We start from the raw sequence: 23,208 nt of genomic DNA, 5'->3' as shown, positions 1-23,208 counted from the left end.
GTTGGTGGCGTGTATGTGTTCCACGGAGCCAGAGCACCCAACACAACATGACACCAGGTGTAGAGGGATAATACAACTTCTTAGACCTACCTGCAAGTGATCTGCCTTCCGCCAGCATACCGCCATCCTACAAAATGGACAACATCTGCCCGCCGCCGCCGCTCCGCATCACCGGTAACCTAGGGGCCAACTGGAAGATATTCAAACAGCGCTTCCAGCTCTTCCTTGAGGCCACAGACCGGGAGGATGCCTCGGATACCAGGAAGATTGCTCTCTTCCTGTCCACGGCCGGGGACCATGCCATCCACATTTTCAATTCTCTCACCTTTGCGGATGATGAAGATAAAACAAAGTTCAAGATGGTCCTCCTCAAGTTTAACACTCACTGCAGCATAGAGGTGAATGAAAGTTTCGAGCGCTGTGTTCCAACAGTGTTTGCAGAGTAAGGATGAACCTTTCCAGTCCTTTCTCACTCACCTCCACATCCTTGCGCAGTCCTGTAGCTACGGGCCCACCTCCACTCCATGATACGCGACCAGATCGTTTTCGGTGTTCAGTCGGACCCCCTACGACAGCAGCTCCTCAAGGTAAAGCAGCTCACCCTAGCGACCGCCATCGAGACCTGCGTGCTGCACGAAAACGCCACGAGTCGGTATTCCCACATCCAAGCAGCTGAAACGGCGCAAGGCAGAATGGGTCCAAGCAATTGAGCAACTCCAGGGCCTCAGCCTGGATGAGGGCGGCCATTTTGCGCGCTTTTCGCGGACTCCCTCGCTTGTGCGCACCAAACGAGGGGACGGTGACGTCGACGAACATAATGCGCAGGGCAGGCGCGCACTATGTATGACCGCACCGCGCATGCGCAGTGGCGCAGCGAACGTACTGACGCTACGACATGCGGCAACTGTGGCTCCGCCCACTTAAAGCGGCAATGCCCTGTCAAATCCCGACAATGCCTGAGATGTGACAAACTTGGCCATTATGCTGCCTTATGCCAAGCAGCTCAGCCTGCCAACTCATATTGCTTCAGCCAGCCTCGCAGGAATGTCTGGGCCTTTCAACCCACGGTCACCGAGTCCGATGCGGACCTACCACACAACATTGACACCGAAGACCCGAAGGTGCTGCTTCGAGTCAGCATCGTAACAAAAAACAGGGTGTCGCCGAAGCAAAGACACCAGCCGCTGTCGGTATACAGCATTGATCCAGACGATGAGTGGTGTGCCACCCTGACGGTCAACCGGTCCCAAATACGATTCCGCCTGGACACTGGTGCCTCCGCCAATCTCATGGCGTGGCCTGACTTCCAAAGCCTTCGTGTCAAACCAGCCATCGTTCCTTCAGCCTGTCAGCTATTGGATTACAATGGCAATGCCATTGATGCCAGCGGCTCATGCCAACTTGAAGTGATGCACAGGTCATGCAAAGCCATCCTTCCTTTTGAAATCGTAGGCTCCTCGAAAGCCTCCCTGCTTGGCGCGCAGGCATGCAAGCTGTTGAACCTAGTTCAGAGAGTTCACTCTCTCTCTCCTGATGACACCTCTGCCTTTCAGGACACCGACTTCAGGGCGCAACTCGACGCCATCATCAACCAGCACCACGACATCTTCGAGGGCATGGGCACGCTCCCATACACCTACAAGATCTTGTTGGAACAGAACGCCACGCCTGTGGTGCACGCACCGCGCAGGGTCCCAGCACCCTTTAAGGACCGCCTCAAGCAGCAGCTGCAGGACTTCCAGGACCAAGGAGTGATTTTCAGAGTCACGGAACCAACCGACTGGATTAGTTCCATGGTATGTGTAAAAAAGCCTTCCGGCGAATTGAGAATTTGCATTGATCCCAAGGATCTGAATCGCAATATCATGAGGGAGCATTATCCAATTCCCAAGCGCAAAGAGATCACATGCGAGATGGCTCGCGCCAAACTCTTCACCAAACTCAACGCCTCAAAAGGATTCTGGCAAATCCAGCTTGACAAATCCAGCAGGAGACTGTGCACATTTAATACCCCCTTTGGCAGATATTGTTACAACAGGATGCCGTTTGGAATCATATCTGCTTCAGAAGTGTTCCATAGGATTATGGGACAAATGATGGAAGGCATTGAAGGTGTTCGCGTCTATGTCGACGACATAATCATTTGGTCCACCACCCCGCAGGAGCATGTCAGTCGCCTCCATCGCGTATTCAAACGTATACATGAGCATGGTCTTCGCCTCAACAGGACCAAATGCTCTTTTTGTCAGACGGAACTCAAGTTCCTCAGGGACCACATCTCCCAGTTGGGTGTGCGGCCGGATGCGGACAAGGTAGCTGCCATCACAGCTATGAAAACGCCAGAGGACAAGAAGGCGGTCCTCCGATTTCTGGGCATGGTCAATTTTTTAGGGACGTTCATCCCTAAACTCGCCTCTCATACCACGGCTCTCAGGAACCTGGTCAGGAAGCCGACAGACTTCCAATGGCTCCCTGCCCACGATCGCGAATGGAGAGAACTCAAAACCAAACTGACCACGGCCCCGGTCTTAGCTTTCTTTGGTCCAGCAAAGGAGACCAAAATTTTGACCGATGCCAACAAATCCGGCATTGGGGCAGTGCTCCTTCAACGTGATGAGGCCTCATCATGGGCCCCTGTTGCATATGCGTCACGCACCATGACCCCCACGAAACAGTGCTACGCGCAGATAGAAAAGGAGTGCCTGGGCCTTCTGACCGGTGTGGTTAAGTTTCACGATTATGTATACGGACTTCCTCAATTCACCGACCATCGCCCGCTGGTCAATATAATACAGAAAGACTTGAATGACATGACGCCTCGCCTCCAGCGGATTCTTCTCGAGCTCCGGCGCTTTGACTTCCAGCTGGTATACACCCCGGGCAAAGACCTCATCATTGCTGATGCTCTCTCCAGGGCAGTCAACACTCCATGTGACCCAGTGGGATTTGTCTGCCAGGTTGACGCCCATGTGGCATTCCAATCTACCTGCCACGGATGAACGCCTCGTCCAAATTCGCCGCGAGATGGCGGCTGACCCTTTGCTACAGCATGACATGCGCCACCTAACAGACGGGTGGCTCAAGGGCCAATGCCCTCAGTTCTATAATGTCAGAGATGACCTGGCGGTAGTAGACGGGGTTCTTCTGAAACTGGACCGCATTGTCATCCCGCATTGCAGCGGCAGCTCGTCCTGGAACAGCTACAAGAGGGCCACCTTGGCGTGGAAAAGTGCCGCCGACAGGCCCGAGAGGCAGTGTACTGGCCATGCATTAATGAGGACATAGCCAATACTGTGCTCAAATGCCCCACTTGTCAGTGCTTCCAGCCGGTCCAACCACATGAGACCCTGCAGCCCCATGAGTTGGTCACGTCACCATGGACCAAGGTGGGCATCGACCTGTTCCACGCGTTGGGTAGAGACTATGTCCTGATCATGGACTACTTTTCAAATTACCCGGAGGTGATACGGTTGCACGATATCACCTCGTCTGCAGTCATTCGTGCCTGTAAGGACACCTTTGCTCGACGCGGCATCCCGCTCACGGTTATGTCGGCCAATGGCTCCTGCTTCGCAAGCCAGGAATGGTCCAACTTTGCCAGGCGGTACAATTTTGCCCATGTGACATCCAGTCCCCTGTACCCCCAATCCAACGGCAATGCGGAGAAGGGAGTACGTATAGTCAAACGGCTCCTCTGCAAGGCTGCCGATGCTGGGTCCGATTTCAACCTTGCCTTGCTGGCCTATCGCTTCGCCCCACTGTCCACTGGCCTGTCGCCAGCCCAGTTGCTTATGGGTCGTACCCTGAGGACGACGGTGCCGTCCATTCATGTCCCAGACCTCGACCATGTTCCGGTCCTTCGCCGGATGCAGCTGTCTCGTGCACAGCACAAGGCGGCTCATGACACCCGTGCAGCTGATCTCCCTGCTCTGGCTCCAGACGACGTCCGCATCCATCTTCCAGATGGTGGCTGGTCTGCAACCGCTGTTGTCCTTCGGCAGGTGGCCCCCCACTCGTTCCTGGTTCGTCTACCGGATGGCTCCATTCGGCGCCGCAATCGACGCGCCCTTCGTCTCGTTCCACGCTCGCTACGTGATCCTCCACTGTCGCCTCGCCCTACTGCTGACCCTGCCATGGACTATGCAGAGATCCCAGTCACTCTGCATCCCCCTGACTCTGACATAGTCCAGGTCGCTCCTGAACCGGTGGCTCCCGACCCACACTTGAGGCGGTCAACCAGAATTTGTCGCCCACCTCAGAGACTTAATTTATGAACTTTGCGGACTTATAGACTTTCTGAATTGTTTTGTTGCTTTGTTTGATCGTTTACCTGGTTTGTATATAGTGTTCATCTCGTTATTCTTGTTGCATACTGTTTCTCTGCACCAGGCACCTTCCCATGTAACTAGCTTAGTTCTCATGTACATAGTCCTGTGAATATGTCTTTTGCACCCCACACGTAGTTAGGGACATTCTCACCATACGCTATTTATTGCCACACATATACTTTTATAAAAGGGGGGAATGTCATAATATACACCAGTATATCATGGTGCAGATACACACACACTGATGGACACACAGTGGGACCAATTAACACACACAACACCACAGCCAATCACCAGTTGGAGCACACGCACTATAGACAGGGGGCATCAGAGTTCCCGCTTATTTGAGCTGCAGCTTCCTAGTAGGACAGAGCTCACAGCCTGCAGCACAGACCTTCACCATGTGCTGAGTGCATCGACTGGTTAGGACAAGGCATAGGTCTTTAGATCAATCTAATATCCTGTTAACCCACAGTGAAAGTATGTTAAACCGTTTCTGACTTAATAAAATAGTTTTGCACTATTTTAAGTGTTGGTGGCCTGTATGTGTTCCACGGATCCAGAGCGCCCAACACAACACGGGGAATGTGGATCTGGGACCTGTAGTGCGGGGGCTGTGCTGAGTGCTCTTTTTAAAGCGCCCCCGGCATCTGTATGCTGTGGAAGCCATTCCCAAGGTGCCTGCTTCTTGAGAAGTTCGGGTGGGGGCGCTTCTTTAGTGGCGAAACCGTCAATGTGGTTTCGGCAGTAGCCTACCAGTCCTAAAAATAACCGGAGTGCTGAGACACTGTGGGGAAGGGGCAATTTGACGATCAAGTCAATTCTCTTGTGCTTGATCTCGCGTTTACCATGAGTGATCACTGTTCCCAAGTAAATCACTTTTTCTTTCAGAATTTGGGCCTTCTTGGGGTTGACTTTACAACCAATTTCTTTTAGGAGTGCTAGGAGTTCGGCGAGAAGCAAAATGTACTCTCCCTTTGTGTCTGTCTGTTGTAACAAGTCGTCTACATACAGGACCAGACAATCGGGGTGGGAAAATTTTGCTAATCCATTTGCCAGCTGTCGGTAGAAAATGGAGGGGGAGTTGTGGAAGGCACGTCCACGTGTATTGCTGCCCTTGGAATGTAAAGGCGAATTTGTACTGGCACGCTTTAGCCAATGGAATGGACCAGAAGCCATTACTTATGTCCAAAACCAAAAAAATATTTGACTGGAGTCCCTGTTTGAGCATGATCTCGGGACTCGTGGCTACGGTGGGGGCTGCTGCTGGGGTTACTTTGTTCAATTCCCGGTAATCAATGGTCAGTCGCCATGATCCATCCGGTTTCCTTACGGGCCAAATCGGTGTGTTGTTTATGGAGGCTACTAATCTGAGTACGCCTTGATCCAACAAACTCTCTATTACTTTGGAGATTTCTCCCTCTGCTTCTTGGGGAAATCCGTACTGCTTCTGGGGTTTAGGGTCAGGACCTGTAATGTTCACAAAGCCAGTCAAACTGCCACAGTCATGCTTGTGCTGTGCAAATGCTGCTTTGTGTTCCTGCAGGACTGCCCTAACCTGTTTGTCTGCACTAATGGCTCGAGGGTCGAACCAGAAGTCTCCTACTGAACTAATCCTATTTACGTATTCTCCTACTGTGAGCGTGGCGGGGGTTCGTGCTGCCTTTGCCATTTTCCATACACACTTGTTCACTGGGTCAAAAGAAAGGTTATGGGAGCTCATGAAATCGATCCCAAGGATATGTTCTGCTGTCTGGGGCAGATCAACTAAAACTATGGGGTGCTTAGTCGTGATGTTCCCTATCTGTATTGCTATAGGGGCCGTGATGTGTCCCTGTTGTAAATGGCCTGTAAAACCGCTGAGTGTGATGGTGTCTGTTGTGGGCCACGTGTCTTGCTGGAACATCATGTAGGAATTGAGTGTGGTGCGGGACCCTACTGTGTCCCAAAGAAATTCTACGGGTTGTCCCCGGACTTTGCCTGCTACTACCGGTCTACTGGACTTGTCCCAAAGGGTGTCGCAGACCCAAGTTGAGGAGCCCGAACACCGTCAGTCAGTGCCGTTCATGTCTGCATTCTCTGAACGGGCGCTAATGCTATGGATCGGTTTTGCCCTATTCTTGTTTAGGGTGCCTGTCTGTTGGTTTCTCTGCTGCTTCTGGGGCGCATTGCACTCTCGTGCAAAGTGTCCTAGCTGTCCACAATTATAACATTCTTGAGGTTTTGGCTGGGATTGGCTGTTCCTGCCCTCATTTACCCATGCGGCGTTCTGGTGCACTTTAACTGGGTTCATTTCTGCCTGCTCTTCATCGGGTGTTATAAATGCGGTTTTGCCTGCAATTGATTACTCCCAAGCGCGGGACAATCTCTTCAAAACCCATTTTTCATTGTGGGCCTCACCTGAGGGGTCATAATTTGCGCAAGCTTTTCGTCCTGCTTCTGTGGCGTGGGAGACTAGAATTCAGGTCCATTTGGCCATATTATCTGGGGAAAAATGGGCGCGGGCTAACTCTCCAAAAACTGCGGTAAAGTGAATCCACAAACATCCAGCAAACGCTGTGGGGTGCTCGGTCTTCTTTTGCCTACACTTATTTAGGCCTTCTACGGGGTCTCCTCTGTGAAAGCCGATCGCATCAAGGATCGCTGTGTGCATCTCTTGGAGTGTACCTCCTCCTACATTCTGTGGATCGGGAAGTGCTGCCACGACTGAAGTTTTGAGGCTTAAATCTGTGAGCTTCACTTGCTCCTTTTCGTCTGTACATGGTTGCCTGTTGTTTGACTTTCGCAACTAATTGGTGGGGGTCAGATGTGGGAAGGAGCGGTGTAATTTTTCCACACCCGTCCCGTAATTGGGTCACGGTTAACAGGGTTGTGTAAAGGAAATCTGCTTCTCCTTCTCCTGCGGCCCTGCGATGTGCGGTCACAGGATTCACGGGGGTGTGTTCTGCCTGTTCGGTTGGGGGTTGGGACGCTTTCCTTTTCTGGGGTTTTTCCTGCGTACATGTCCCATGTACGTATCTATGGGCAGTCTCGTTTATTTCTGCGAATCGGGGCCATTTTCTTGATTTAATTGGGGTCCGAATGTACTCTGAAATCCATTTTGCACGGACAGCAGAGATTGCAATTCCGCAATTTGCTTCCGGCACTTTGTGTGGTCTACTGAGCTCTGCCTTTGTTCCGTCGTGGAAGTATGGAGTGCTCATAGGGCTGCTTTTAAATCATTGCAATTTTTCTGCAATTTCCCAACTTGCTGTTCTGTTTCTTGTCTTACCAAGACCGCACGTTGCGTGTCCTGGTAGGCCTTATCGTATTGTGTCTGAAAGCTTTTCAAATGCGCGAGACAAGACTGATGTGCCCCCTTGGCATCATCCACCTCTCTGTCCCTTGCTGCTAACTGCTCTTTCAGATCTCGATTCTCTTTCTCTATCTCACTCACGTCTACCTCACTACTTCTGTCTCTCTCCTCTATCTCTCTATGGAGCGTCCTAACGACCTCCTCTGTGCCTCGCAATTGTGCCAAACAGGACACAATTGCCATCGGCTTGCGAGCTTTCCCTAAGCTCTTTTTGTGGATCCCTGACAGGTTCTCCCACCAAGTATGTCCTATATTCCCGGGTCCGGTTTCCTCATTATCACAGAATTCACTCCAAAGGGACCATCCTTTCCCTTTGAGATATTTTCTGATCTCATCTTCTCAAACGGGACACTGTCCTACTCTACTGCTGGCTGCTACCACCTCAAATTCCTGGGGGTTCATAAGGCGTTCCATTGCCTACATTGCCATTTTCTCTACTAGGTTCTCTACCGAATTTGGAACAGGGGGTGATAAAGTGGTTGTTAGCTGGGGGCTGCCGAGCGCGGGGCAATAATTTGTGGCGTGAAGCCCCTGCACCAATTAACGTCTTATAGCGGTGACGGCCTCGCTGGGCCGAGCATCGGGAAGCTTGCAGCAGTTCCTGCTCGCTACCACTTCGAAACCTTTTGGTTAAATCGTGCCCACAGGTTGAGCATCCCTTATTCAAAATGCTTGGGACCGAAAGTGTCTTGTGTTTTGGTATTCTCCGTATTTTGGAATACCCCTATTATGCGGTAGCTCATCCAACGGAGATGGGAACCAAGTCTAAGTACATTTATATTTAATTCATAGCTTATAGATACATATAGCTTGCAGGTAGTTTTTTGAAATATTTTCGTTAATTTTGTGCATGAAATAATAAGGTGTACATTGAAACATCAGAAAGATAAGCTTATTTTTTTTACGAGAAACGTGATTATGAACTTTAATTAAGCTGGAAAAAATGTGCAAATTTCAGAGATTTTCGAATTTTGAATAAGGGGTGCTCAACCTGTACCTGCTGTGTGAAACTGTGCCCTGTAAGCTCAATGATTAATGATAATGGTCTTTATTTCTTAGCCCCCGACCAGCGTTTTTGTGAAGCAGGATGGAGCAGTGCAATCACAGAGGTAATATCACAACTTTGCATTGATCTACTCTCATTAGTATTTTAATTTCCGTTCTTGCAATAATTTTACTTCTGTAAGTTCGACTTAAATAAGTATGGAAATGTCCCTTATCATGTGAGAGTACCTTTAAGAAATGAGTGTTTAAGAAATGTACCTTTAAGAAATGGGTGTTTATTACTGCAGTGATGTCAGGGAGTGGGTGGAGCTGGGCTGTCTGTCGGCTTTTTACTTTTGTTTTAGGCTGTTTGCTGCAGGGTGTGTTTTAGTTTCATTTTCAGTGTTGGAGCTGAAGCCAGACAGAGCAGGTGTACTGTTGATCTCTCTGCCATGAAAAGACTATCTCTTGATCATTTGATGAATTCAGAATTATAAATGTTCTCAGTAGTGAATGTAAACCTAATGTGCTTCTGTTAAAAGGTGTTTCTTCTGTCTTCTGGATGTTGTTTGGGAAGTTATTAAGGATTACTTAGTGTTGTATTCTTTGGGGGTTGTATTTGAATGATGGTTGCTAAGATGTTCACTGTATGGTTTAAAAAGGTTAACGTGAGTTCATAGAATAAACATTGTTTTGCTTTAAAAAATACTTTTCCATTTCTGCTGTACTACACCTGTAGAGTGGGCCGTGTGCTCCCCATACCACAATCTGTTAAAAGTTGTGGATCAGGTGAATTCCATGATACACTTTGGGATTATGTAAACCCTGGCTCTTAACACCCTGCCCTGAATTATTGCATAGGCACTTAAAATCTTCATAATAAATACCTCCTCCACTGTTTAAACAGAAACCCAATCAATGTATTAAGCAAACCAAAGGCTTCATTAAAATAGCAGAGAAATAGATTTGATGCAAATAAATAATATCAAGGCAATTTTTAAGAAGGCAGAGTGTCCAAAGGCCCGGCCCTGACAGTGTCAATCTGGCACTGCCCCCTGGCACTGCCTGGCCATGTCCCTCACCACCCGAGGGCTATAGTCACATCCGCGCCCCCGGCATGGCCATCACAAATAGTTTTTACTTTCAAAAACCAGTGGTGACTCGCACTGGTGTGACTTCATACGTCCAGGGGGGAGGACCCAGCTTGGGCAGATGCTGTTCAAGTATATTTAAATTTATTATATATTAATGGAAATCAGGTTCACACACTCTTTCTGGGCCTGAACCTGATCACGTCACCGACTAGGGGTGGGGGGGCAGTGGCGGTGAAGATCTCAAACCACGATCTCACCGGCGTAAATCCCATTATGGCCCTCTCGCGATATTTAGCGGGTAGAACAGGATGTGTGCCCATGGCGAACAGGCCCACTAAATTCCACACAATGTGTAAAATTCTTTCCCTTTGCAAGTTTTTGTGAGGGCCACGGGGAGACCAGCACGAGCTTTAAGGATACAAAGAAATAACATTTATTTGCAATAACATATATAGACACTCAACAGCAGCAGCAGCAAATTCCCCGGCTGCTCACTCCTTCCTGGCTGGTTCCAAACCGGCCAGCTTTATTTATGCAGGGCGTCTGCTAATGATTTCTCCGCCCCCCTTCATTGGGGAAGCTCATACTCCCACAGGATTGTGGGATTGTCATTAGTCCCCAGCCAATGGTAAGCAGGCAGGTTATAACACAAGTCTTGCCTAAAACCATAAGAGACATTTGAAATCAACCCAAACATTCATACAAGACTCACAATCATTTCTAGTCTATGGTGAAGGTAATCAAAGACTGGATCACTCCTACAATGTGCGTCCTTTTTCCTGTTGCCCTTACGTAGCGACGCCACTATTCTTAGCTGGAATGGAGGGTCAAATAATGCATCAATTAATCATTTTGAGACTCTGCTGCTGGAAGTGACTAGGATTGATCTTCTGTACATATTTTGCATTATGTAACTATCCTTCACCTGCTGCATTTTGCTGGAGAAATAGTTGTCGGCCAACTGTGCTGGTGTTTACCATAGTTCATATGCACTGTTTTAAATAGAATCTGGAGACCTTTTGCTGTTATGCACTGTTTAAATAGACTCTGTTTGATGAGCAAATGGACTGTTTGCTGTGATTGCGGTTACCAGTCCCCCATCCAGCACCAACTCATTGGCTGACACAGTTATGTCAACAGAGACACAGATTATTGTTTGTAAAGCAGCATTGGTGAAGACCTGGGTGCTGGAAAAAAGGCATCATCTGAGCCTTGTGGATTGAGGAGGTATATACTCCACAGTGAGAGGGAGTGCAATAAAACAAATGACGGATTTCAATCCTAAAGACACAATTAAACCAATTATGAAGGGTGTAAACATTTCACTGATGATTGAAATGAAAAATGAAAATCGCTTATTGTCACAGGTAGGCTTCAATGAAGTTACTGTGAAAAGCCCCTAGTCGCCACATTCCGGCGCCTGTTCGGGGAGGCTGGTACGGGAACATTTTGTGGAACATTTTGATTACTATTTTTGTAACCATTAAACGTTCAGCTCCGGTGAATAGTCCAGGGGAAAGAGTTGCAATGAGCCAGGGTATAACAATGCACTGAGATACCAGGCTAACAGTAGGTTCTCCTGCCGGAGAACTCATCTCCTGCCTGAGGATTACAGTTCCCATGTTGTATGTAGCTTTTTCTTACAGAGACCACAAGGAGGAGGAATAATTCATGAAACATAATGAGCTGAAAGTCCAGACTATTTATGCTATAGACTTAATCAAAAAGAAGTTCTCTTGTCTCAGAGAATGTTGAAATAACCCCAGCTTCATAGTTGAGAGAAACAAGGGTGGCACAGTGGTTAGCACTGCCGCCTCACAGCACAAGGGACCCGGGTTCAATTCTGGTCTTGGGTCACTGTCTGAGTTGAGTTTGCACGTTCTCCCTGTGTCTTTGTGGGTTTCCTCCGTATGCTCCAGTTTCCTCCCACAGTCCAAAGATGTGCAGTTTAGATGGATCGGTCTTGCTAAATTGCCCCTTAGTGTCGAGGCATGTGCAGGTTAGGTGGGGTTTTCGCAATAGGGCAGGGGAATGGGCCTGGGTAAGGTGCTTTTTCAGAGGGTCGGTGGAGACGCGATGAGCCGAATGGCCTGCATCCGCACTGTAGGGGTTCTATGGTTCTATGAAAGCAAAGGCCGGGGTTGTCATTACAGATTCATCTCCAATGACCTACAAGCTGGTCCAGTACAGCGACAACACTGGCATCGACCCGGCAATGTGGAAAACTGCCCAGGTTTATCCCCTATGCAAGAAACAGGACAAATTCAACCCAGGCAATTACCGCGCGATCAGTCTACTCTCCATCATCAGCAAAGTGATGGAAGGAGTCATCAACAGTGCAGCAATGCCGGCTCACGGACACTCTGTTTTAGTTCCACCAGGGTCACTCAGCTCCTGACCTCTTTACAGCCTTGGTTCAAACATGGACAAAAGAGCTAAATGCCAGAGGTGAGGTGAAAGTGACTGCCTTAACATCAAGGCAGCATTTGACCGAGTATGGTATTAAGGAGCCCTAGCTAAACTGGAGTCAATGGGAATCAGGGGGCAAATTATTCACTGGTTGGAGTCATACCTGGCACAGAGGAAGATGGTTGTGGTGGTTGGCGATCAATCATCTCAGCTCCAGGACATCACTGCAGGATATCCTCAGGGTAGTGTCCTAGGCCCAACCAACTTCAACTGCTTCATCAATGACCTCCCTTCCATCATAAGGTCAGAAGTGGGGATCTTTGCGGATGACTGCACAATGATCAGCATCATTCACAACTCCTCAGATACTAAAGTAGCCCATGTCCAAATGCAGCAAGACCTGGACAATATTCAGGTTTGGGCTGACAAGTGGCAAGTTACATTCGCATCGCACAAGTGCCCGACAATGACCATCTCCTGCAAGAGAGGATCTAACCACCGCCCCTTGTCATTCAATGGCATTACCATCGCTGAATCCCCCACAATTAACATCCGGGGAGTTACCATTGGTCAGAAACTGAACTGGATACTGCGACTACCAGGGCAGTTCAAAGGCTAGGAATCCTACGTCAAGTAACTCACATCCTGACCCCCAAAGCCTATCCACAAGGCATAACTCAGGAGTGCAATGGAATACTCTCCACTTGCCTGGATGAGTGCAGCTCCAAAAACACTCAGGAAGCTGAACACCATCTAGGACAAAGCAACCCCTTTGTTTGCTCTTCCTTCAACAAACATTCACACCCTCCACCACCGACAAGCAGTGGCAGCCGTGTGTACCAACCACAAGGTGCACTGCAGTACCTCACCAAGGTTCCTCAGACAGCTCCTTCCAAACCCATGATGACTACCATCTAACAGAACAAGAGCAGCAGATACCTGGGAACGCCACCACCTGGAGGTTCCCCTCCAGGTCACTCACCACCCTGACTTGGAAATATGTCGTCGTCCCTTCACTGTCGCTGGCTCAACATTCTGGAACTCCCTCCCGAACAGCAGAGTGGTGTATCTACACCTTAAGGACTGCAGCGATTCAAGAAGGCAACTCACTACCACCTTGATATACCTTCAATTCACCATGAGGCCGAGAGAGCGCGTGAACATAAGGCTTTATTAGTCGTGAACTTGCCTAGCCAGAGTCGGGTGTGCAGATGAATGTCACCCGCAGGTGGCCGGGTTATATATAGCCCCGGTGAGGGCGGAGCCAGAGGCGGAGCCCACCGGGGTTACAGTACAGTACCTGGAAGCAGCTCGTATCACCACTTCCAGGTCATAGGTTACATTAGGTGGATACAATGATTACAGTGTCATGCATTATGGTGAATACATTCACCACATTCACCCCCTGTTAAAAAAATCAAGTCCAGCGGGGGTGACGTGGAGTCATTACATATTCTGTCTCTCTGGAGGCCGGATTGTTCTCTTCGACCTCCTGAGCTCTGGCGATGCGGCGGGCACAGTTGTTGCAGGTGGTGACTGCGGGGGCGTTGTGTCTGGAGCTGGAGCCTCAGTCCGGCGAGTCGGAGACGGTTGGGCTGTGGGGGTAGGCAGGGGGGTGGTGGGTGGCAGCAATGTCGGCGTGGGACAGTACAGGAGACCCAGGGAGGCGTACGGGGGGGTGGCGCGTTGGCAGGGGAACCAGCTGGTGCCAGGTCTCGTAGGGAGACCGTATCTTGCCGTCCGTCCTGGTGCGCGATGTAGGCATACTGGGGGTTGGTGTGGAGCAGCTGAACCCTCTCGACCAGCGGGTCGGTCTTATGGCTCCTCATGTGCCTCTGAAGAAGGACAGGTCCCGGACTTGACAGCCAAGATGGAAGCGAAACCCCGGAGATGGACTTCCTGGGGAAGATAAACAAACGATTATGAAGGGTCTCATTCGTGGCTGTGCAGATGAGTGATCTGATGGAGTGGAGGACATCGGGGAGGACCTCCTGCCAGCGGGGTTTGGGAGACTGTGGTGAACCACTGTAATAGGAGATGTAAGGTAGGACCTGCACTACAGGTTTGCCGGTAGCTCCTGCCGGCTGGCTCCGCCCAGGGAGAACTGTATAAATATGCATGACCTCCAGTGCCTTGCCATTTCGCCAGCTGCAGCAGGAGGCCTCGCATCTGACTGTAATAAAGCCACAGTTGTACCCAACTTTAGTCTTTGTGCAATTGATCATGCATCAATTTATTACAGTCAGATTTTCCACAGAATGGATATCAGAATTAAGCCCGATCGCGTGCAGCTGGATCCGCACTCGCCCGATGCCAGGAAAGACATTGCTCACTGGCTAGCATGTTTTGAGGCCTACATCAACACGGCGGACCCTGCGCCAGCGGAGGCTCAGAAGATAAACGTCCTGTACTCCAGACTGAGCTCCAATGTGTTCCCGTTGATCCAAGGCGCCACGAATTATACAAAAGCAATGGAACTCCTTAAGGAACACTACGCGCAGAAGGCGAACACGCTCTTCGCCAGGCATGTATTCGCCACCCGCTCGCAACTACCTGGTGAGTCCATCGAAGACTTCTGGCGGGCCCCAATTCCACTCGTCCGGGACTGTGACTGTCAGGCCGTTACGGCCACCGAACACGCAAATCTCCTCATGCGCGATGCCTTCGTGACGGGGATTGCGTCGGACCGCATCCGAGAACGATTACTGGAAGGGGCCACACTCGAACTGGCGGAGACGAAAACCTTGGCGCTCTCCATGACGGTCGCATCCAGTAACGTACAATCGTACCCCTCCCGCCGCGCTGCCCACCCTTCTACTCCTTCCTACCCCTCCTGGACCCCGCCGACGACCTCCACACCCTGGGCCCTGCCTTCTCAATACGCCTGCGCCACACGCCGATCTGCACACCCCGGGAGTCCCCGCTGCTACTTCTGCGGTCAGCAGAAGCACCCCCGCCAACACTGCCCGGCTCGCACTGCAGTTTGTAAAGCCTGCAGTAAAAAGGGCCACTTCGCGGCTGTGTGCCAGGGCCGCTCAGTCGCTGCGATCGTGCCCGCTATCACCCCCTCCCCCACGCCAGACGGACAATGGGAACCGCCATCTTCTCCTCCCGGGTCCATGTGCGACCAATGGGCGCCGCCATCTTCTCCCGACACCGCAATGTGAGCACCATGGGCCGCCATCTTGTCCCAACCCCGCAATGTGCGCACCAGGGGTGCCGCCATCTTGTCTCCCACAGGGTCTCCGGACATCCCGACATCGGAACCGCACACGCTCGCCTTCCGAAGCATCCGATGGCTACCCGCAGCTCGCTTCAATGAAGCTGGACCAATCTCGCCCGCACAACCTGGCCACCGCATCGACGACGGTTAAAATCAACGGCCACGCGACCTCGTGCCTGCTGGACTCCGGGAGCACCGAAAGCTTCGTTCACCCAGATACGGTAAGGCTCTGCTCCCTCGCGGTCCACCCTGCCAATCAAAGGATCTCCTTAGCCTCCGGATCCCACTCTGTCCCGATCCAAGGCTTTTGTACAGTCACCCTCACGGTCCAGGGCGTAGAATTTAGTAACTTCCGCCTCTCTGTCCTTCCTAATCTCTGCGCTGCACTCCTGTTGGGCCTGGACTTCCAGTGCAACCTCCAGAGCCTCACCCTCAAATTCAGCGGGCCCTTAACCCCCCTTACCATTTGCGGCCTCGCGACCCTCAAGGTCGATCCCCCCTCCCTTTTTCCCAATCTAACTGCGGATAACAAACCTGTTGCCACTAGGAGCAGACGGTACAGCACCCAGGACAAGACCTTCAGCAGGTCCGAAGTCCAGCGGCTGCTTAAGGAGGGTATTATCGAAGCCAGCAACAGCCCCTGGAGAGCCCAAGTGGTAGTGGTTAAAACTGGGGAGAAACACAGGATGGTCGTGGACTACAGCCAGACCATCAATCGGTACACGCAGCTCGATGCGTACCCCCTCCCACGCACATCTGATATGGTCAATCAGATTGCGCAGTACCGGGTCTTCTCAACAATTGACCTGAAATCCGGCACCACCAGCTCCCCATCTGGAAGTCGGACCGGCCATACACTGCCTTCGAGGCGGACGGTCGCCTCTACCACTTCCTTAGGGTTCCTTTCAGTGTCACAAATGGGGTCTCGGTCTTCCAAAGAGAGATGGACCGAATGGTCGACCAGTACGGTTTGCGGGCCACCTTTCCGTACTTAGATAATGTCACCATCTGCGGCCATGACCAGCAGGACCACGATGCCAACCTCGATAAATTCCTCCGCACTGCCACTCTTCTCAACCTGACCTACAACAAAGAGAAGTGTGTGTTCAGCACAACCCAGTTAGCCATTCTCGGCTATATAGTCCAAAACGGACTTCTCGGGCCCGACCCCGACCGCATGTGCCCCGTCATGGAACTTCCCCTCCCCCACTGCCCCAAGGCCCTCAAACACGGCCTGGGGTTCTTTTCCTACTACGCTCAGTGGGTCCCAAACTATGTGGACAAGGCCCGCCCACTCATTCAGTCCACCCAATTCCCCCTCGCGGCCGAGGCACAACATGCTTTCGCCCGCATCAGAGCAGACATCGCCAAGGCCGGGATGCGCGCAGTGGACGAGTCACTGCCTTTCCACGTAGAAAGCGACGCTTCAGACGTCGCCCTTGCCGCCACTCTAAACCAGGCAGGCAGACCCGTGCATTCTTTCCCCGCACCCTTCATGCCTCTGAAATTCAACACTCATCCGTCGAAAAGGAGGCCCCAGCTATCGTTGAAGCTGTGCGGCATTGGAGGCAGTACCTGGCCGGTAAGAGATTCATTCTCCTTACGGACCAACGGTCGGTAGCCTTCATGTTCAATAACACACATCGGGGCAAGACCAAAAATGATAAAATCTTGCGGTGGAGAATCGAGCTCTCCACCTATAATTACGAGATCCTGTATCGCCCCGGTAAACTCAATGAGCCCCCAGACGCCCTCTCCCGAGGTACATGTGCCAGCGCACAAGTGGACCAACTCCGGGCCCTACACGACAGCATTTTAAACCCGGGGCTCACTCGGTTGAACCATCTGGTCAAAGCTCGCAATCTGCCCTACTCCGTCGAGGAAGTAAGGACAGTCACCAGGGACTGCCAGGTCTGTGCGGAGTGCAAGCCGCACTTCTACCGGCCAGACCATGCGTGCCTGGTGAAGGCTTCAGGCCCCTTTGAACGCCTCAGCGTGGATTTCAAAGGGCCCCTCCCCTCCACCGACCGTAACACGTACATTCTCCGTGTGGTCGATGAGTAATCCAAATTCCCCTTCGCCATCCCATGCCCCGATATGACGCCTGCCACCGTCATCAAGGCCCTCAGCACCATCTTCGCTCTGTTCGGTTTCCCCGCCTACATCCACAGCGACAGGGGATCCTCATTCATGAGCGATGAGCTGCATCAGTTCCTGCTCAGCAGGGGTATAGCCTCCAGCAGGACGACCCCCTACAGCCCCTGGGAAAATGGGCAAGTAGAACGGGAGAATGGGACGGTTTGGAGGACCGTCCAGCTGGCCCTACGGTCCAGGAACCTCCCAGCCTCTCGCTGGCAGGAGGTCCGCCCTGACGCTCTACACTCCATCCGTCACTATTGTGCACCGCCACTAATAACACCCCCCATGAACGTGTTTTTACCTTCCCCAGGAAGTCCACATCCGGGGTGTCACTCCCAACTTGGCTCGCTGCTCCAGGACCGGTCCTTCTCCGTAGGCACGTCCGACTCCAGAAGGCGGACCCCTTGGTGGACAGGGTTCACCTGCTCCACGCCAACCCTCAATATGCCTATGTTGAGTTCCCTGACGGCCACCAAGATACTGTCTCACTTAGGGACCTGGCACCGTCAGGTTCCACCCCAACACACCCCCCCACCTCCCACCGCGCCGCCAATATTGACCCCACCAGACAACCCCCCCCCCTCCCCTTTTCCGCACAAGAGGATGAAGAGGACTTTGGCACGCTCCCTGAGTTCCCCGATGACTGGCCAGCATTAGCACCGGCACCGCCGCCAACGGTGCCACCTCCACCACCGCCAGCACCGACTTCGCCGCCACCATTACGCCGCTCCGAATGAAGCAGCAAAGCAATGGACCGGCTGAACCTTTGACGGACTTCAGACCATCAACATGGGCTTTTCTTTCCCTACCACTGTACATAATTGCACTAATTGTATATAGTTTCATGTCACCCCCGCCGGACTAATTTTTAACAGGGGGTGAATGTGGTGACCACTATAATAGGGGATGTCAGGTAGGACCTGCACTACAGGTTCGCCGGTAGCTCCTGCCGGTAGCTCCTGCCGGCTGGCTCCGCCCACGGAGAACTGTATAAATATGCATGACCTCCAGTGCCCTGCCATTTCGCCAGCTGCTGCAGGAGGCCACGCATCTGACTGTAGTAAAGCCACAGTTGTACCCAACTTTAGGCTTTGTGCAATTGATCGTGCATCAGAGACTTCTAGACCTGAGGGTCAGAAGGACGGCCTTCCATACCATTGCGTTCTCTCTCTCCACCTGCCCATTTCCGTGCAGGTTATATCTCGTAGTCCTGCTTGAGGCGATGCCTTTGCTGAGCAGGTACTGCCGTAGCTCATCGCTCATGAACGATGTACCCCAGTCGCTGTGTATGTAGGCAGGGAAACTGAACAGTGTGAAGATGCTGTGCAGTGCCTTTGTAACAGTGGCCGAGGTCATGTTGGGGCAGGGGACAGCAAAGGGGAAGCGGGAGTACTCGTCGATGATGGTGAGAAAATCTATATTACGGCTGGTGGAGGGGAGGGGCCCTTTGAAATCGATACTTAGGCGTTCAAAGGACTGGGAGGCCTTTACCAGGCAGGCCTTGTCTGGCCGGTAGAAGTGCGGTTTGCACTCGGCGCAGACTTGGCAGTCCCTGGTCATTGTCTGGCTGTAGTCCACAACCATCCGGTTCTTTTCCCCGGTCCGGACGACCACCACTTGCGCTCTCCAGGGGCTGTTGCTGGACTCGATGATCCCTTCACTCAACAGTCGTTGGACCTCCGACTTGATAAATACCATGTACCGCCTGCTCCTGGTGGCAATGGGTTTACAGTCAGGAGTGAGATTCGCAAAGAGTGAAGGGGGGGAGACCTTGAGGGTTGCGAGGGTGCATACTGTGGGGGGGGGGGGGGGGGGGGCAAGGATCCGCCGAACTGTAGGGTCAGGCTTCGGTGATTACACTGAAAATCCAATCCGAGCAGTAGGGGGGCGCAGAGGTGAGGGAGGACATAGAGCTTAAAGCGGGTATACTCCGCGCCCTGCATCGCGAGATTGGTGATACAGTACCCCCGGATCTGGACCGAATGAGACCCGGAGGCAAGGGAGATTGTTTGTGAGGCGGGGTAAGTGTGGAGGGAGCAGCGCCTTATCGTGTCGGGTTGGACAAAGCTCTCCATGCTCCCGGAGTCGAAGCGGTAGGGGGCTCCGTGCCCGAGAACGGACGACCATCATGGAGTTCTTTAACGGTTTCGGCTGCGACTGGTCGAGGGTCACCGCGCCCAGCTGCGGGTAGCCTGCAGGTCGGTGGAGTCACAAGATGGTGGCCCCCATGTGTCGCACGTGTTGGACGGGATCAAACGTAGCGACCAAGATGGCTGCCCCCATCCGCCACACGTGTCGGTTGGTGCCGGGGCCGGCGGCCAAGATGGCGGCCCCCAGAGTCGCCCGGGCCGGTTGGTGTTGGGGCCGGCAGCCAAGATGGCGGCCCCCACGATTCGCACGCTGTCGATGACACATCTGGAGGGGGCATTCCGGGCAGACACGCAGCCACATTGCGGGGTCTGTGGGGCCGCGAGACCATAGGTCGGGCCTGGTGCATTTTCGGTTTCTGGGCCTTAGGTCGGCCCAGACAGACTCTCACGTGGTGCCCCTTTTTTCCGCAGTCGCTGCACGTCGTTGAGCGGGCTGGGCAACGCTGCCGGGGGTGTTGGCCCTGGCATTGTAGCATTGCGGTTCTCCGGGCTGGGCTGGGAGGTGCGCGGCGCAGGCCTGCGATGTAGGCAGGTCCGACGGGGGTCGCGACAATAGTGGCCACGTGAGGTTTGCCGGGCCCGCGGGGAATGCGCTAAGGTTCTGATAGGCCACCTCTAGCGATGTAGCTAGCTTTACCGTGTCCCACAGGTCGGAGGTCCCGTTTTCCAGCAGGCGCTGTCTGATTTAGATCGAGCGGACCCCCGCCACGTCGGTATCCTGGATCTGTGAGTTCATATGCTATTCCGCCCTCACACCTCGATAGCTGCAGTTCCTCGCGAGTAGAGTCAGGGTTTCCAGATACTCGTCCACGATTCTCCGGCGCGTTGACGGCGAGGAACACCTCGTTTACGGGCTTCACAAAGTGCGCCTTGAGGATTGCGACCGCCTCCTCGTACGTGGCCGCTTTCTCAATCATTAACGAGATTCGATGGCTCACCCGAGCGTGGAGGAGTCGCAGTTTGAGGGTCTCCGAGGGAGCCGTTGTGGAGGAGTCGATGCAGGCCTCGAAGCATCGAAGCCAATGTTCAAATATTTCCTTGGCTTCGGACGCGCGGGCGTCGAGTTCGAGCCTGTCTGGCTTTAGAGCGGCTTCCTTGTGCTGTCGACGACTAATAAATAGATATACCTTCAATTCACCACAAGGCCGAGAGAGTGAGTGAACATAAGGCTTTATTAGTCGTGAACTTGCCTAGCCAGAGTCGGTTGTGCAGATGAGTGCCACCCGCAGGTGGCCGGGTTATATATAGCCCCGGTGAGGGCGGAGCCAGAGGCGGAGCCCACCAGGGTTACAGTACAGTACCTGGAAGCAGCTCGTATCACCACTTCCAGGTCATAGATTACATTAGGTGGATACAATGGTTACAGTGTAATGCATTATGGTGAATACATTCACCACACACCTTCTGAAGGGCAACTAGGGATGGGCAATAAATAACCAGCGACGCACATATCCCGTAAATAATTTTTAAAAAATCTTTGAATAACCTTGCACAATTGGCTGATACATTAGAGGATTGAGAGTGAGCTTAATTTGAGTCATGAGAGAGGAGGAAGAAAATCGGACAGATAAATTGGACAGAGGAAATATAACATTTTGTAGCCACTTGCAGATACTGTTAGTGTAGAATCTGGCCTCGACAAGGCAAAGACCAAGGAGTATTACTTAATGCACTTATTATACTTCAATTCAACTGATAAATTTATAGCTGAGATGATTTAGTTCAGCAATGAAACCCTTATAGATTCCTTAAACATTCTTACTTGCCTGTACAAACCTCAGCAGAATCCACTGTGAATTAGGCCATCATGACTGTGCAATATTGCCAATAAAGCATCCCAGAATCCAATACATTATAACGTGCATCGGAACCAGGTTTTGTCCAAGTCCACCACCTCATGACAACGCATGGCAATAGTACAGGTGCGGCTAGATACCCCGATACTGGGCTTTCTGGGTCTTTCCTTACTGGAGGCAACTGTGACTTTTGCCAGTAACAAAAGTTGATACTGTCCATAAGGCCTTGAAAGTGCACACCAGAGCTGTGAGCTTCAGAGGAAACCGAATGTGCTGTGAGGTGAGATGATATTATTTGACGTGACTTACTCACTTTGGTGGAATAAAGCAACTAGGGCCAAAATGTGAGGTTTGCACACGCTAATTTATTCGCAGATAAAGCAGCAGATTGCCTGTGCTGCCCACACACAGCGGAGATCGACAAGGTGTAAAGAGTTTACTTATTTTTATTTTAGGCTGGAGAAGTACTACTGGGAGCACCTGGCAGCTACTTTTGGCAAGGTAAGAAACTCTTAATATTAAGCGCACCCTGCCCAACAACCCCCCCCCCCCCAATAAACCGTAGCACAGGCAGGGAAACGTTGGGCGCAATTCTACAAAGAGAAAGTCCCCACTGAGAGCGTTTAGCTATGTGTTTCCTGGCGCTTGCCGTTCAATAAGGGGCCTGAACGGGGAACGGGCGGCCGAGGCCGCACAGAGCCCAGTTTTGTACAGTGGTGAACTTCGCTCCTTGGAACCCCCGGTGTAGCAAGGGATCGGGACACAATTTTTAAATGGCGTCCTGATCACCGAGTTCCCCGAAATGATCCCCGACCTTCCCCCCAGCCCAGGCTTATAGGAGGGTCCCATGCCGCCACCCCCCCTGCACCCCCCCCCCCACCACCCCCCTCCCCCCCACCCCCCCACCCCCCATCCAACACCCATGCCAGGCAAACCCGGCCCAATTGCATGCGCGCAAAGAATGTGCAGACTCCACACACTCGCCCAAGGCCAGAATTGAACCCGGGTGCCTTTACCGCCCTTACCACTACCCCAGCATCACCCCCCAGAATTAATTAATGTGATTAATTGTGATTCATTATCTTGTATCTGCGGTAACCAGTTTTGGACTCCACCACCAAGTGGAAACATCTTTTCTCAGTTCATCCTATGAAGTCCTTTGACAATTTGTCTGCACCCCTAGTCGCCAGGAAACCCATGCGCCGGTGTGCGACCAGAATTTTCCGCCAGAGTGAACAGCCGGTAAATTCCGCCCTTATTCCATGTAAGATGTATTCACAATTTGGAGAGGTGATGTTGACTCGAATAACTTTCCCAATACTGAGACAGCACAAATCCACACTTTTACAGGAATGCTGATATAACTAACCGAGGGTACAGCTTAGATGCAGAGAGCCATTCTCAACAAATGGCTAAATCCTTGCCACAGAGAAACAGTCCTTTTTGTACTGGTCAATGTACTAGATGTGGCACTTCCCATTCTCAAACAATTATCCTCAGGGTCTGTCTAAGTTAGAGCCAAATTAAAATGATGTGATATGGGTGGTGCCCGCTAAGAAATGGATTAGATTTGTCTGCGTTTTCTACTTTTGAGTCATCAGCTTAAACTGGATTGTACCAACAAGAGAATGTACAGTTAGTTCCGAAAACTGCACGACCAAATCTCCTCGCCCACCATTCATTGTGTCACCATTGAAATAAATGAATGGTGAGTGTATTAGAAGATATCT

At 51.8% G+C, this 23,208-nt stretch overlaps 1 protein-coding gene across 2 annotated transcripts in view; it reads left to right on the top strand.

The window, feature by feature from the left end:
• Positions 1-23,208, top strand: part of LOC140398399 (integrin alpha-8-like) — a 223,488-nt gene that overhangs the window by 57,927 nt on the left and 142,353 nt on the right. For both annotated transcript variants that reach the window (XM_072487047.1, XM_072487046.1), the window contains exons 5-6: positions 8,743-8,792; positions 21,934-21,979. In XM_072487047.1, the coding sequence (XP_072343148.1) occupies positions 8,743-8,792; positions 21,934-21,979 (96 nt within the window). The remainder of the gene's footprint in view (positions 1-8,742; positions 8,793-21,933; positions 21,980-23,208) is intronic.

The sequence above is a fragment of the Scyliorhinus torazame genome, chromosome 21, assembly GCF_047496885.1.
Source record: "Scyliorhinus torazame isolate Kashiwa2021f chromosome 21, sScyTor2.1, whole genome shotgun sequence".
NCBI lineage: Eukaryota > Metazoa > Chordata > Chondrichthyes > Carcharhiniformes > Scyliorhinidae > Scyliorhinus > Scyliorhinus torazame.
This window is presented reverse-complemented; position numbering and strand designations above follow the sequence as displayed.